Source organism: Octopus bimaculoides, chromosome 3 (genome assembly GCF_046866305.1).
Source record: "Octopus bimaculoides isolate indiv1 chromosome 3, ASM4686630v1, whole genome shotgun sequence".
Classification (NCBI taxonomy): Eukaryota; Metazoa; Mollusca; class Cephalopoda; order Octopoda; family Octopodidae; genus Octopus; species Octopus bimaculoides.
In genome coordinates this window covers 125,027,688-125,043,273 of record NC_142930.1, presented here as the reverse complement: position 1 = coordinate 125,043,273, position 15,586 = coordinate 125,027,688, and the positions used below count along the sequence as shown (strand labels likewise).

General features: G+C 37.4%; 1 protein-coding gene across 1 annotated transcript in view; it reads left to right on the top strand.

Moving 5' to 3' along the window:
- Positions 1 to 15,586, top strand: part of LOC106875361 (uncharacterized) — a 208,057-nt gene that overhangs the window by 175,838 nt on the left and 16,633 nt on the right. The window contains exons 48-53 of the mRNA XM_089348409.1: positions 386 to 556; positions 1,703 to 1,880; positions 8,238 to 8,446; positions 9,428 to 9,602; positions 11,364 to 11,480; positions 14,869 to 14,991. Of these exons, the coding sequence (XP_089204535.1) occupies positions 386 to 556; positions 1,703 to 1,880; positions 8,238 to 8,446; positions 9,428 to 9,602; positions 11,364 to 11,480; positions 14,869 to 14,991 (973 nt within the window). The remainder of the gene's footprint in view (positions 1 to 385; positions 557 to 1,702; positions 1,881 to 8,237; positions 8,447 to 9,427; positions 9,603 to 11,363; positions 11,481 to 14,868; positions 14,992 to 15,586) is intronic.

Below are 15,586 nucleotides of genomic sequence, written 5' to 3'. Positions count from 1 at the left end.
TCCCCAGCTGGACGGGACGCCAGTCCACCGCAGCGTTACTCATTTTTGCCAGCTGAGTGGACTGGAGCAACGTGAAATGAAGTGTTTTGCCCAAGAACACAACGCATTGCCCGGTTTAGGAATCGAAACCACAATCTTACGATCATGATGCTGACATCCTAACCACAAAGCCACGCGCCTCCACTATCGAATGGTTAGCTTATAGGAAAATGGTCCACGTGGATGTATAGTGTGAGAGGGACAGATATCATGATTTCTTTTTTCTTTTCTTTCTTTTCTCTCTTCTATTCACTCACTCACAACCCCTTTCTCTCTGATAAATCATGATGTCTGTCAGCGAATATTATTTATTGTTGCTGATGTTGATTCTTATTTTAATTTTCAGGCAACAAATGCAAGAGTATTTGGTCAGTCTTGGATTGTTGAGAACAATTTGGAAGAGTCACCTGAAAGCACTTGTTCAAAGGATTGTGAAAAATCCACCGAACCTATCTGTCCAGAACAAAATAAGGAATTAGCAAACTACCTGTGTGGTGAAATACACAAAGGATTTCAGGTATTATCAGTATTGTTTTTATTATTATTATTATTATTATTATTATTATTATTATTATTATTATTATTATTATTATTATTATTATTATTATTTCGATTTCTTCCTGATAGGTTTCGGTCAGTATAGGCCCAGGCTATGTCTAACTTGATAGCACCACATGGTGAAGTCTTTTAGTCATATATGGGACACCAAGTCCCACTCTAGCAAAGAGTTATTATTGTTGGAGACATATCCGGGTGTAGGAGGTTGATCCGAGATTTTTTGAAGAAATTTGTCCAGTAAACATTTGAATTTTATGGGATCCGTTTCCGTTTTGACGTATTTTGGTATGGTATTAAAGAGAGCTGGACCAGTTGAGATAAAGTAATTGTGATGTAATGTTGTTATGTGTACCGAGATCGATTTTTGTAGTGGGGCGGATGGCACGGAAACCAAGTTGTGGATGAATTTTTAAATTGATGCCAACATCATTTGTGCAATATTGATGGAATATTTTCCACATAACCCAAATGATGTAGCGCTCCCGGCGGCGTTGGAGAGAGTAGAGATCTATACCCCAGCCCACATTTCAAATATTACCTGTTGCAGGCGTGGGATTACCCGTTTGTAGATTAAGGCTGTAAAAAGTACTTGTAAACCGGAACCATTCTAAAGGCGGAGATTCCCTGTTCACCATTTAGGTCCATGCTTTGCCAATCCAACTAGTCTAGGGATGATAACTCATCCCGTTTAAGGCTCAAACAGTATATATTAATTCTTTTGTATATAAATTAACTAACGTAAGGTTTTCTATCCAATTTTAAGAAAGGTTATATGCCCGCAGCCATTGAAGTCTGACGAGTTTTCTGTAAGCGCTTTATGGATTTGAAATTATTGGTCACTCTATGACCTTAAATATGCTTAACTTCATGTAAATATATATATATATTAAATGAATGTCTTACAGCTGTTTCTGGGATACCCCAAATGATAGGTTAGCATCTCCATACACTGGGTATTCCGTCATCAGAGACAAGGTAAGTATGAAAGTTCTAGACAGAGAATTCACAGTTTATAAAGGAATAAAATAGTAGATAGAAGAATAAAGAGTAAAACAGTAAATAGAAGAATAAATACATATGTATGTATATAATTTTGTATTTATAGGAATGTTTTGACATAATGGACGAAGAGATAAGAGAACAATTCCAATTAAGTTGTGTGTACGATTTGTGTTTTATGGATAACTACATCACTGACACCTTGTGTCTACACATGAACGCCTTGATGGTCGAATGCCAGGAAAATATGAAAGTGAAACCAGTCTTTCTGCATGAATTATGCCGTAAGTCATTTTTCATTTCTCATTTTATTCTATTTATGGCTTTGTTGAAATTAGTAGAGATTAACATGTGAATCTTTTTTTTTTTTTTCAAAGACTTCGAGATTATTTAAGAAATGAGGTAGTTATCCGCTGAATAGGTGCATGGTCCGAAGATACCAGAGTGAAGTCCGCTAAAGTCATTTAAGAATCAAGGATATTGTTGAATTAACTACAGATTAAGTCTGCAGAAACAGGTTGGATCCTATACAGTTTCTGCCAAATAAATAAATTTCACTCACGAGATATGGAACGACTTGTGATAGAAAATAGCTGCTGGAGATGCCATGGAATGAGATTGAACTTTATACCATGTAGCGACAAAGGAAATTTCTTAGCCATATAACCACATCTGTGCATATATTGTTTTCCATATATACATGTGCATGTGGAGGCGCAACGGCCCAGTGGTTAGGGCAGCGGACTCGCGGTCATAGGATCGCAGTTTCGATTCCCAGACCGGGCGTTGTGAGTCTTTATTGAGCGAAAACACCTAAAGCTCCACGAGGCTTCGGCAGGGGATGGTGGCGAACCCTGCTGTACTCTTTCACCACAACTTTCTCTCACTCTTACTTCCTGTTTCTGTTGTACCTGTAATTCAAAGGGTCAGCCTTGTCACACTGTGTCATGCTGAATATCCCCGAGAACTACGTTAAGGGTACACGTGTCTGTGGAGTGCTCAGCCACTTGCACGTTAATTTCACGAGCAGGCTGTTCTGTTGATCGGATCAACTGGAACCCTTGACGTCGTAACCGACGGAGTGCCAACATACATGTGTATATAGAAATGTATGTCCTTATATGTGTGTGTGTGTGTGTGTGTATGTGCGTGTGTGTGCGTTTATGTATATATATATATATATATATATATATATGGAAAAAAGACAGGAGGAGGAAACCCCCTTCGGTCATGAATGACTATGGGATTTCACCTAGAAAGCTACCCTCCGAGGAACAAGTCCGGGCAAGGTTGTTAGTGGAAGGCCAGCAGTCACCCATGCATACCAGCCTCCCCTCTCCACACCACTGATGTTATCCAAGGGAAAGGCAAAGGCCGATACAGCTTGGCACCAGTGACGTCGCAACTCATTTCTAACTGAGTTAACTGGAGCAACGTGAAACAAAGTGTCTTGCTCAAGAACACAACACGCTGTCCGGTCCTGGAATCGAACTCACAACCTCACGATCGTAAGCTCGACACTCTAACCACTGAGCCATGCTCCTTCACGATATATATATGTGTGCGTGTGGAGGCGCAATGGCCCAGTGGTTAGGGCAGCGGACTCGCGGTTGGAGGATCGCGGTTTCTATTCCCAAACCGGGCGTTGTGTGTGTTTATTGAGCGAAAACACCTAAAGCTCCAAGAGGCTCCGGCAGGGGGTGGTGGTGACCCCTGTTGTACTCTTTCGCCCCAACTTTCTCTCACTCTTTCTTCCTGTTTCTTGAGCCGTGTGGATACATACGCCATAGAAACCGGGAAACCGGGCCCATGAGCATGGCTAGGCTTTAAAAGGGCGCAATATATATATATATATATATATATATATATATATATATATAAATACAAAGCGAATGTACACGAAGTACGATCATTGCTAGAAATAGCACCCGGTTATCGGTGCTATGTAGAGTTTCACTGAATGTTCATAGGCAGAGATGTTTGCGGGCGGCGAATATAGGAAAATTCCGTCTTACCTCTACTAAGACCGCATATCTCTTGCATGTCTTTTCACTGATCTTGGTTCGAACTTTGACTGGGATTTTCAACCCAGTAAACAAGCAGAGATGAAGTGAATATTTTGAAATTTCAACTGAAGAGGACCAATGGGATTTGTGCCTACAAACGTGATCTGAAAAGTCTGAAACTGCAGTATTAAATTATCCTCAATTCCTTTAACGATCTCCGTTGAGGTAAGACAGAATTTTCCTATATTCACCGCCCGCAAACATGTCTGCCTGTAAACATTCAGTGAAGCTCTACATAGCACCGATAACTTACCGGCTGCTATTTCTATCAATGATCTACTTCATGTGCATTCACTTTGTATTTATAATTCTACCTTTTATGGTGCTTTATTCTTGCTGGATAATAATATTATTTTTAAAATCTATATCCCTTGCATATTTATATGCATACATATATATATATATATATATATATATATATATATATATATATATATATATATATATATATATATATATATTATTTCTAAATCTCTCAGAGCGAGACATTCAGTAATATTTCTTTAAAGAAAAAGCTGATTGCCAGCATAATATGGTTGTCCTGGAAGGGACATTGTTACCGTTCATTAGCCGCAAGAAACATCTCTTCTAGCTGGTTATACGACACACTAACTGTGTACTTATATTCCCTGTTCGAAAACATTAGGACACAGATAATGTGTCGTATAGCCAGCTAGAAACGATGTTTCTTGGGGCTAATGAACAGTCACAACGTTTCTTCGAGGACTGCCTTATTATGTTGGCAATCAGATTTTACTATATATATATATATATATATATATATATATATATATATATATATATATATATATATATATATATATATATATATATATATATATAGGAGAATATGAGAATATACAAATAATAACAACAGACGAGGACAGGTGGTGTAAATAACAAAAGTATATATTAGTATGACGCTCGGGAATACGGAAAGTCTTTGACGTTTCGAGCTACGCTCTTCAACAGAAAGAATACGGAGACAAGGAGAAAAACACATATATATATAGTTCAAATTTTAAAAGAAAAACAAAGGACGAAGACAGGTGAGGGAACAACAAGCAAGTGTATTTTAGTTTAACGCTCGGGAAGAATGGAAAAGTCTTTGACATTTCAAGCCTACGCTCTTCGTGACAGAAAGGATTGAGAGGGAACAAATAGAGAGAGAAAAAATGTGTAGGTGCCGCAGGAGAAGAAAATGAAGTAAGCAAGAGGGAGAAGGTGGTCAATGATGTGTATTTTTGAGTGTTGGGGGCATGCATAAGGCAGCAGGGAGTGGAGAGAAGGGTGAGTAAGATGGTAGAAGCAGAATGGGTGGTAGAGTGGAAACGGAGGCGAACACCTTTGGGAATAAGGTTGTGATGAATGCAACGACTGAGAAAGGAAATGTGACAGGAGAAACGTGTTTTTTTTAATGAGTAGGGAGAGATTGAGAAAAGCTGAAGGCAGCGGAAAAGAAGTGAGGTGAATTAATGTTTGAGATGGTAGTGTAGGTGGAGGAGGAGGTATTTGTGATTAGACATGTTGGAATGAGGAATAGGAGAAAAAAGATAAAATAGACAGAGAAAATGACGAAGTCAGTAACCTACGAAGTTCAAAAAGTTCAAGTGACATGTGTGAGTGTGTGTTTGTATGTATGTGTGTATATATATATATATATATATATATATATATATATATATATATATATATATATATATAGGAAGAATTCACAAAAAACAACAGACGAAGACAGGTGGTGTTGAAAACAAATGAATGTATTAGTATAACGCTCGGGAATTGAGAAAGTCTTTAACGTTTCGAGCCTACGCTCTTCTACAGAAAGGAACACGGAAAGAAACAAGGAGAGAAAAAAAGGAGAGAAAAATGTGTGTAGTGGTCAGCGATATATGTAATTATGTATATATATGTATGTGTGTGTGTGTGTGTGTGTGTGTGTGTGTGTGTGTGTGTGTGTGTGTGTGTACGTATGTATGTATGTGTGTGTGTATATATATATATATATATATATATATATATATATATATATATATATATACTCATCAGTAATACTAACACCATCACAGCTGGTAGAGGCCGACTCCTTTGTCAGTATTATGGAGAATGACATAGGAATCAGTGACTGGTTTCCCAAAATGGCAATGTGAAAACTATAAAATAATCAAGGTCGCTAGCAGCAATTTAAACCCAACAAGGAAATAATTCACCGTCACTAAGAGTGCCAAGGATGCAGTGAGCACCAGCATTGCTAGGAATAGGAGTCGTAGACTCCTTAGCCATAAAAGCACATGGTCTCTTTGTTTTGACAGGGGAGAAGACCTTCTCCACAATGAGCGTATGTATGTATAATATGAATAAAATTATAAAAATACAGAAAATGCATTTGGTATTTTAAACTTCATAAAGCATGTTTCGATAAATCAGCTAACAGGATTACACAACCGCTTTGTGAAATTACATAATCTTATCGATTTACCTCATCAGCGTTTTTGAAAATGTGTGTGTAGGAGAGAGAGAAAGAAAGAGGGAAAGGAAGAGAGAGCGGGAGAGATCATTATGTCATGATTTAACGTTAGTGTTTCATCGGGCGGGAAGCAGTTGACAGGATCCGATTCGTCCAAGAAGTATATCATGCTCCAATATCTGTTTTGGCATGGTCTGCAGCTTTAGCGCATATATATATATATATATATATATATATATATATATATATATATATGCCATGATTAATCGTTGACCAAATACCATTCAATTTTTTTTCTCCGTGTTTTTCTCCTTGTTTTCTCCGTATTCTTTCTGTTGAAGAGCGTAGCTCGAAACGTTAAAGACTTTCTATATTCCCGAGCGTCAAACTAATACATCCTTTTGTTGTTTACACCACCTGTCCTCGTATGTTGTTGTTTTTTTTCGTACATTCTCCCATATATATATATATATATATATATATATATATATATATATATATATATATATATATATATATATATATATATATACAGGATGGATATAATAAATAGACATTAAAGTAAATGGGCATTAAAAATTCGTAATAAAATCCATATTCCTTTTACAAATTTATTGAAACAAATGATACATACTCTTTAATACATGAGAAAGTGAAAGTAAATCTACATATTTTAACGTAAGCACCTGTGACGTCAATCACTGTCCTCAAACGGCCAGGGATGGAATGAACAGCCTTCTAAAGGACGTCGTCTGGAATATCATTGAGAACCTTCTCACTCCATGTCTCCAAGTCCTCCAGTGTGTGAGGTTTTGTCTTTTACACCTCATCTTTTGTGTAACCCCACAGGTAAAAATCACATGGAGTAAGATCTGGACTTCTTGGAGTTCTGAACTTCTGCGGTTACAATCTTCAGGTTTTAACTCCTGCACATAATGGGCTTTCCACAGACGAAAATTCTATTCCTTATGCAACACCGTACGTATTGTGTGTCTTGTTAGTTCACTTTCATGAGCTACTTGACGTGTTGATTTGTGTGGGCCGTGATTAAACATTTCCTGCACTATTGCCACGTTCTCCGCTGATCGGGATGTGGTTGGACGGCTACCTCTTCTTGCATCATTCACAGAGCTCGTGGTCATCAGCTTTGCATGATAACATTTTATCGTCTCCGGACGTAGTGCTGCATGTTACCTTTCCATGCACGCCACCGTCTCTGAACCAAAACAATGGAATTCCACACTTCATAGCGTGCTGCTATCTTAGCTCGCTGCATCAAAGTCAAGCGACCGGCCATCTGGAAAATAAGAAATAAGAAATATGACAATAAGAAAATAAGAAATTCCCATTAGTCTGTTTAAGAAACGTTTTCGTCGTGACTTCAGTGATACTAAAAATTCTATAAGTAATCTCTAATCCTAGAGTACTTTCCACCCACCCTGTAGTCTAGCCAAAGAAATGTAATAATAGCTTTCTTGGAAACAGGTAAGAGTTAGCAACAAGAAACGTGTCCTTCCACAGAGAAAATCTGTTTTAACGAATTCCGACTGATCGCATATCCATCGCTGTACATATTCTATTTCACTACTTTAACTCATGTGTTTATGTCAATTTATCTCACCCCAAAAATGTGCAATTACCTCCCCTGTCCCGAATAATAACAATGACCAGTTACCTGCCCTTATATTTTTTGCATATGCTGATACGTTTACAAACTCGTACAAGAACATGTGCTAAAATCTTCTTAAGAAAATACAGAATTGTAATAATTCCAATATCATGATTAGCGAAAGTGAAACCGGTCGACTATCACAACAGTTATTTAAAATATATTAAAACTATGCAAACTGTGTGCATTTTCCTATTTATTTTTGCATTACAACTCACTACGCGAAAATAATCGCCTTTTTAAAATTCTTTTCTTACTATATGTATGTGTGTATGCATATGTGTATGTATATATATATATATATATATATATATATATATATATATATATATATATATACATACATACATACATACATACATACATACATACATACATACATACATACATATATGCACATACGCACACATATATAATACGACTTTGTACTTTTATATAGACAAGGAGTGTGGACCGAACCAAATATGGAAGACTTGTGGAAAATTAACAGATGTTAAAACTTGCTTTGAACAGAATGCGAACCAATTAAACAATTCAAAAGAACAATGTTCTGAAGGATGCTTCTGCAAAGAAGGATTTATCCGACAAGAAAATGAATGTATACTTCCGAGCGACTGCGGTTGCGTTTACAACGATGTATATTATGCGGTATGACCAACATGATTTTTATACTCTGTTTAATGAAATGTGAATAACGTGTATTGGTTTTATGTGACTGTGTAGTTAAGACGTGTCATGAAGATGTCTTTTAGATGTTGTTGTTTTTGTTGTTGAGTTTTACTTTTTTATTCGCTATGTGGTTGTGCTGAGTTACTAGCTGCGCAACTGAACAACACCTCGTGAACAATTAATAGAAGTTTTATTTACTGCACATAGTATTTTTCATGTTGGTCTATGAATGATGAATACAAGCAATAATTTATACAGATGGGAAAAAAATAAACTCTGCAGTTATGACAAAATAGCTGGTTAGTGTAGCTCCGTGACTACACTGTCACGATTGGAGAAATATATTAAATTCAAGACAGCAAATCTGTAGCTGCCAACTTCTCGGTTAAATAAGTAGTTGTTAAACAACTATTAGCATCCCGTTTTTGCTCCAGCTAAAAAAAGAAAATGAAAATAAGAATGTTGTTTTCGTAACGGTGGCCTCCAACATTCTGAAGTTTTAGCGCCAAAAATTCATCTAAGCCACGTTAGAAAGTTCTAGAAGACTGTATCACGTGATGGCTCAACGCTGATTGGTCAGTAACTTAGCTGATCAATGATTATGGTTAAGCCATGACTCTTACTCGGCAATTCATCGATTCGGTTTCGAATCTGCTACAGACGCTTGCTTCCCAATCATGTGGATTCGGGTTCGGTTACACTGCGTGGCACTAGGATAAGTGTCTTCTACTATAGGCCCTGGACCGGCCGAAAGCCTTGTGAGTGGATTTGCAGGACAGAAACTGAAAGAAGCCCATCGTGTGTGTGTGTGTGTGTGTGTGTGCGTGTGCGCGCGTGTTCAATCGTTCATTTCACGTTCCTTTTTCCGTGTTAGTATGAATTAGTGGACTATAAATAACTTGCAGAGTTTTCGTTTCCTTTGATAAATTTATTGATTCTGAAAACGTCGTTATTTTTCAGATAGGTGATCAAATTGTAATAAACGATTGTTCAGAGAAGGCGTTCTGTGAACAGAATGGCACAATCAAATTCTCTAATCATGCTTGCCATGAAGACGCGACCTGTAAAATAAAAGACGGTGTATTCGACTGCTTCTGCAACAATGGATTCTTCGGTAATGGTACCCAATGCTACGGTAAGTATGAGATAAAGAAGTAGTAAAAATATGGGAGAGGCGTGCATTCTAACAGCACGTCATTGCATCCACCATTTGTTGGTCGATGATACTTTTACACCACTCAGGCGATAATCCTCCAGCCTATGGGTCTGTTTGGGTAGTCGTTGCCGGTGTGGTTTTTACCTGGTCGAAGTGCAAATCCTACCGCAACATCATTTCGATCCCTTTTATGACACGTGAAGGAAACGTTGGGGTTCTTCTTTCATATGCCTATCCCTACACAGCACAAGATCAAGAAGCATCAAAGTTGAACTAACGCAGCGTGGTTTTATTTGAAAGTTCAAGCCAATATAATATGATGGAGGACGTGAGTAGTGTCTTCAGGTTTTATCTGAAACATTGCGAAGATGCATGGCCCCGTGGTTAGGGATTTGCACTCGTGGTCATAATTTATTTTTTAATTCAAATATTAAGAGCTTTCATTCTTAAAGCAAACTAATATATATATATATATATATATATATATATATATATATATATATATATATATATATATATTCAGATAAGAAAAGAAATGGAGCAACAATTAACAATTAGATTTTGATCATTGGTATTAAAAGGTCACACTTTAATTGTAGTTTTACAACTAATACCAATGATCAACTTCTACTTGCTAATTGTTGCTCCATTCCTTTTCTTATCTGAATATACTAAAGCAAGGTTTTACTATTTAAATTACCAACTACTGTTAACCTTATAGCAAGGCCTATACATAGTGAGGTAATAAACCAGTAGTCCCTACAGATACATTTATCCCTTAGATGGTAACATAACCTCTAACTCATAATTTATTTATTTATATATATATATATATATATATATATATATATCGTTTGGAGATTTGGTTTGCAAGATTCTTTTAATAGATAGATGTATAAATATATAAAGTATGATTATTTAAAAACTTTAAAAGTTTAAAATATCTTACGATCGTTTCGTGAATGTGTTACCCTTAGAAATGGAATCTAAATTTGATAATCATTATTAGGTAATACATCCACTCGTCAGAGATAAAGAGGGTGAATTTCCGTGTTTAAAAATATATGAAAAAGATGTTTAAAAGTTTATATATACAACTATAAAAGGCAAAAATTTAATTACTTTTATTTTCTGCATTTATGGATCACATATTGAAGAGAACTGAATTATGGGATTTATATTACACACAGCCATTATGGATTACCACATAGTATTTTACCACGGATGTATATTTTTCCTTCAAAATTTAGCACAAGATTGTACAAACGCATATTTATGACAGTAACTTTTAAACATAATCATCCACACCAATCGCAATCAACACTACCACCACCATCACTACCACCACCATCACTACCACCACCATCACTACCACCACCATCACTACCACCACCATCATCATCATCATCATCATCATCATCATCATGGCTCATCTGAGATCAAGCTACATCTGAGATCATGCAACATGGCATCACATTTCTTTTGAGAGGACCAGACGTCCACAGAGGGGAGGGTGGGATAAAAGTCTCCAGGGCGCAGGCCGAGCTGGCTCCCTATCGCCTTGATCACCTCGCGCTCCCTGATCACACTTGGTTTAGTTGTGTTGCGGAGAACCCTGTTAATGACGAAATGTTAATGACCGATGAAAGAAAAGCCAGCAGGGCCAGTGAGACCACCTCTTAATCTCTCATTTTATTTTTTGAATTCAAATATTAAAGCTACAATTCCTTCATCTTGTAGAGGACTTCTGCCAAAAAATGTCCAACTGTACAGCTCCTGCTGAATGTGTGAGTGTCCCAAATGGATTTTACTGCCAATGTCCCGACGGCTACAACACCAACTGCGAATTTTGTGAAGGTAGGCTATATATTGTGTATTTCTTTTTTACTCTGGGCAAAGGCCCGAAATTTTGGGGGAGGGTGCCAGTCGATTAGATCGACCCCAGTACGCAACTGCTACTTATTTTAACGACCCCAAAAGGACGAAAGGCAAAGTCGACCTCGGCGGAATTTGAACCCAGAACACTTGTACTTATTTTATCGGCCCCGAATGGATGAAAAGCAAAGTCGACCTCGGCAGAATTTGAACCCAGAACGTAAAGATGGACGAAATACCGCAAAGCATTCCATCCGGCTGTTAACGTTTCTACCAGCTCACTACCTTTATATGTTGTGTATTTGAAGTTGTACCATTAGGCCATCAATGTACCTATTTAACACTGAGTATAAGCACAGAGAGAACTGATATCCTAAGACCACCTTGGTAATGCTCGTCCGTGAGAGGCTCTTCCCCACCCCTATCCCTACCCTTTCTGCCTCATCAACCTTCCCCTCACACGCACACATTTTATCCCCTGACACCTATCATTTCCTTATCACCTAAGAGTAGAATAAGCTCATACTACATACCCCATCATTCATCTTTCTCATACGCCTTTCTTCACCCACCTCAACTCAGTTCCATTCCCCTTTGTCTTCCCCGTCTTGTGTCCCCACCAATCTCCTCCGTTCTGCGCCTTTTTCCCCCGCTGTGCTGTTCTCCATCATTAACACCTCACTTATCTGCTATCACCCAGGCCTCTTTCTCTCCATCATTTGTTCTAGGCCATGAGTTCAATTCCTGGCAGCACGCTACATCCTTGAGGAAGACACTTTATTTCACGTTGGTCCATCCCAATCAGCTGGCAAAAATGAGTAGTACCTGTATTTCAAAGGACCAGCCTTGTCACACTCTGTGTCACACCGAATCTCCCTAAGAACTACATTAAGGGTATACATGTCTGTAAAGGTCCTAACCACCTGTACTTTAATTTCATGAGCAGACTGTTCTATTGATCAGATCAGCTTGAACCTTCATCGTCACAGTAGAGTGCCAGTTGCCCCAACATGTTCACCTCTACAAAAGTAACCATATTTTCAATTCTATATTTAAGAGATGAGGAATTATGTACATTATTTACATTATTTACATTTGACGGATATTTGTCCTCATCTTGTTTGTTGTTAACACGTTTCGGCTGATATACCCTCCAGCCTTCATCAGGTATCTTGGAGAAATTTCGAACCCGGATTCTCGTTCCTAAGGAATTTTTCGATGTTGTTGTTGTTGTTGTTATTATTATTATTATTATTATTATTATTATTATTATTATTATTATTATTATTATTATTATTATTCAGTAGTTTTATTTTTATAAGGTGCTTTCACTTCACTACCGAGCGCAGCTCTGTGTGCCTTGGGTATGTGCTGTGGTTTGCTGTGATGCTCTTATGGTTACTGTATTGAAAGTGTTTTGCGTAGGATGTGTGCAGTGCCCAGTAGTGCAATTTTCTCTATGTTATATATATTTGTAAGTCCTGGTGTTTTTGTTATGTATTTGTCTGAATATTTTTTTATTATACCTAAGGCACCTACTATGATAGGAATTGTTTCTGTTTTTAGATTCCACATTCGAGCTACCTCTATGTCCAGGTCTTTGTATTTTGAAAGTTGCTCCATTTCTTTTAGAGAAACGTTGTCATCTGCTGGTATTGATACATCAATTAGAAAGCATTTTTATTCTTCCATGATCTCTGACAACTATATCTGGCCTATTGGCCTTAATTTCTCTATCTGTGTGTATTGGCATATCCCAGAGTATGGTTGCTTTCTCGTTTTCTGTGACCTTTTCTGGCGTGTGCCTATACCATCTTTTTTCTATTGTTATTCCATAGTGTTGGCATAGCTTCCAGTGTATGTAGGTCCCAGCTCTGTCGTGTCTGTAAATATATTCCTTCTTAGCCAGGACTGGGCAGCCAGAGATAATATGGTTTATTGTTTCTTGTCCATCACTACATATTCTGCAGTTACTTGTTATGTTTCTTTTCATTATATGTTTTTGGTAATTTCTGGTGGGGAGGTTTTGGTCTTGTGCTGCTATTAAAAATCCTTCAGTCTCTGCTTTGAGTCCTGAACTTCTCAACCATTGCTGGGATTTTTCTCTGTCTATTTCTTTTGCATTTAGTTTAGCCCAGTATTTGCCACGAAGGGGCTTTTCTTGCCATCGTTTTATCATGGTCCGTTGCCGTTCTAGTTTTAGTTTGGATTTCATTTGTTTTATAGCTTTTCTTCTTCTTCTTCTTCTTCTTCTTCTTCTTCTTCTTCTTCTTCTTCTTCTTCTTCTTCTTCTTCTTCTTCATATTTGTTAGGTAGTATGATTTCTTGTTTGCATTTGTTAGATTCCTTAAATACTGAAAACGGTTTTTTTGTTTTGCTCGTGTTTTGTGGCTATTTGTATTAGTTTTCTTTGCTTCTGAAGTAGGTATTTTTGCAGTCCTATGGTGGTTATTTTATAATAGTTTTCCAGCTGTATAAGGCCTCTACCACCTTCTGTACGTTGTATATATAGCCTTTCTATGTCAGATTTAGGGTAGTGCATCCTAGATCCTGTCATTATTTTTCTTGTTTTCCTGTCTATTTTGGTTAGTTCATTTAGTGTCCAGTTAAGGATATTGTAGCTGTAACTTATAACTGGGACGGCTAAAGTGTTAATACCTATTATCTTGTTTTTAGCTTTGAGCTCTGTTTTCAGTATTGATCTAATTCGTCCATAATATTCTTTCTTTATTTTCTCTTTCATTTGTGTGTGTTGTATCCTATCTAGTTCATTGATTCCTAAATATTTGTATGTCTAGCTTTGGTCTAATTCCCTTATTTCATTGGCTTTATCAAGTGTAATGTTGCTCCTCTTAACTAGTTTTCCTCTTTTCAGGGTTGCTTTGGCACATTTTTCTAATCCAAATTTCATATCTATTTCTTTGGTAAACCCATGTACTGTCTGTAGTAGTGTTTCCAGCTGTTTATCATTTGTAGCGTATAGTTTTAGGTCATCCAAATATAAAAGGTGGTTGATTGTTTTTGCCGTAGCATTTGTATCTGCAACCCACTGCTTGGAATCGAGCTCAGAATCTTTGGGTTAACTTAAGAGCGCGGACTACTAACCTCAAGATTCCGAGTTCGATTCCAAGCAGTGACCTGAATAATAATAATAATAATAATAATAATAATAATAACAACATCGAAAAATACCTTAGGAATGAGAACCCAGGTTCGAAATTTCCCCAAGACACCTGATGAAGGCTGGAGGGTATATCAGCGGAAACGTTGTGTTAACAACAAACAAGATGAGGACAATTATCCATCAAATGTAAATAAGTAACCATATTTTACCTCAATTAATTTACCAATGTCTCAATCTCTTCTACAGACATTAATGAATGTCTAACCAACACAGATGATTGCGATAAAGTCGGTCAATGTATCAACACCAATGGTTCCTACGAATGTAGCTGTCCTAAAGGCTATTACATGAATAACAATAAATGCGAAGGTAACTCTTGTTAATCTTCCTTACGTTTTCTCCTTCTTCTCCTCCTCTTCCTTCTCCTCCTTTTCTTTTTCTTCTTCTCCCCCTCCTCTTTCTTCTCATTCTTTTTCTCCTCCGTCTTTTCTCCTCCTCCTCTTTCTTCTCATTCTTTTCCTCCTTCTCCTTTGTCTTCTCTCCTCCACCTCTTTTTCTCATCCTCCTCCTTTTCCTCTTCTTTCTTCTCATTCTTTTTCTCCTTTTCCTTTGTCTTTTTCTCCTTTTTCTCCTCCTCTTTCTTCTTTTCCTTCTCCTCCTCCTTCTTATCCTCCTCTTCTTCTCATTCTTTTTCTCTTCCTTTGTCTTTTTCTCCTCCTCCTTCTCCTCCTTTTCTCCTCTTCCTTCTCCTTCTCTTCCTTCTCCTCCTTTTTCTCCTCCTTCTTCTCCTCCTCCTTCTTATTCTTCTCCTTCTTATCCTCCTCCTCTTTCTTCTCATTCTTTTTTTTCTCCTTTGTCTTTTTCTCCTTTTTCCTCCTCCTTCTCCTCCTCCTCTCCTTTCTTCTTCTCATTCTTTTTTGCTCCTTTGTCTTTTCTCCTCTTCCTTCTCCTCCTCCTTCTTCTT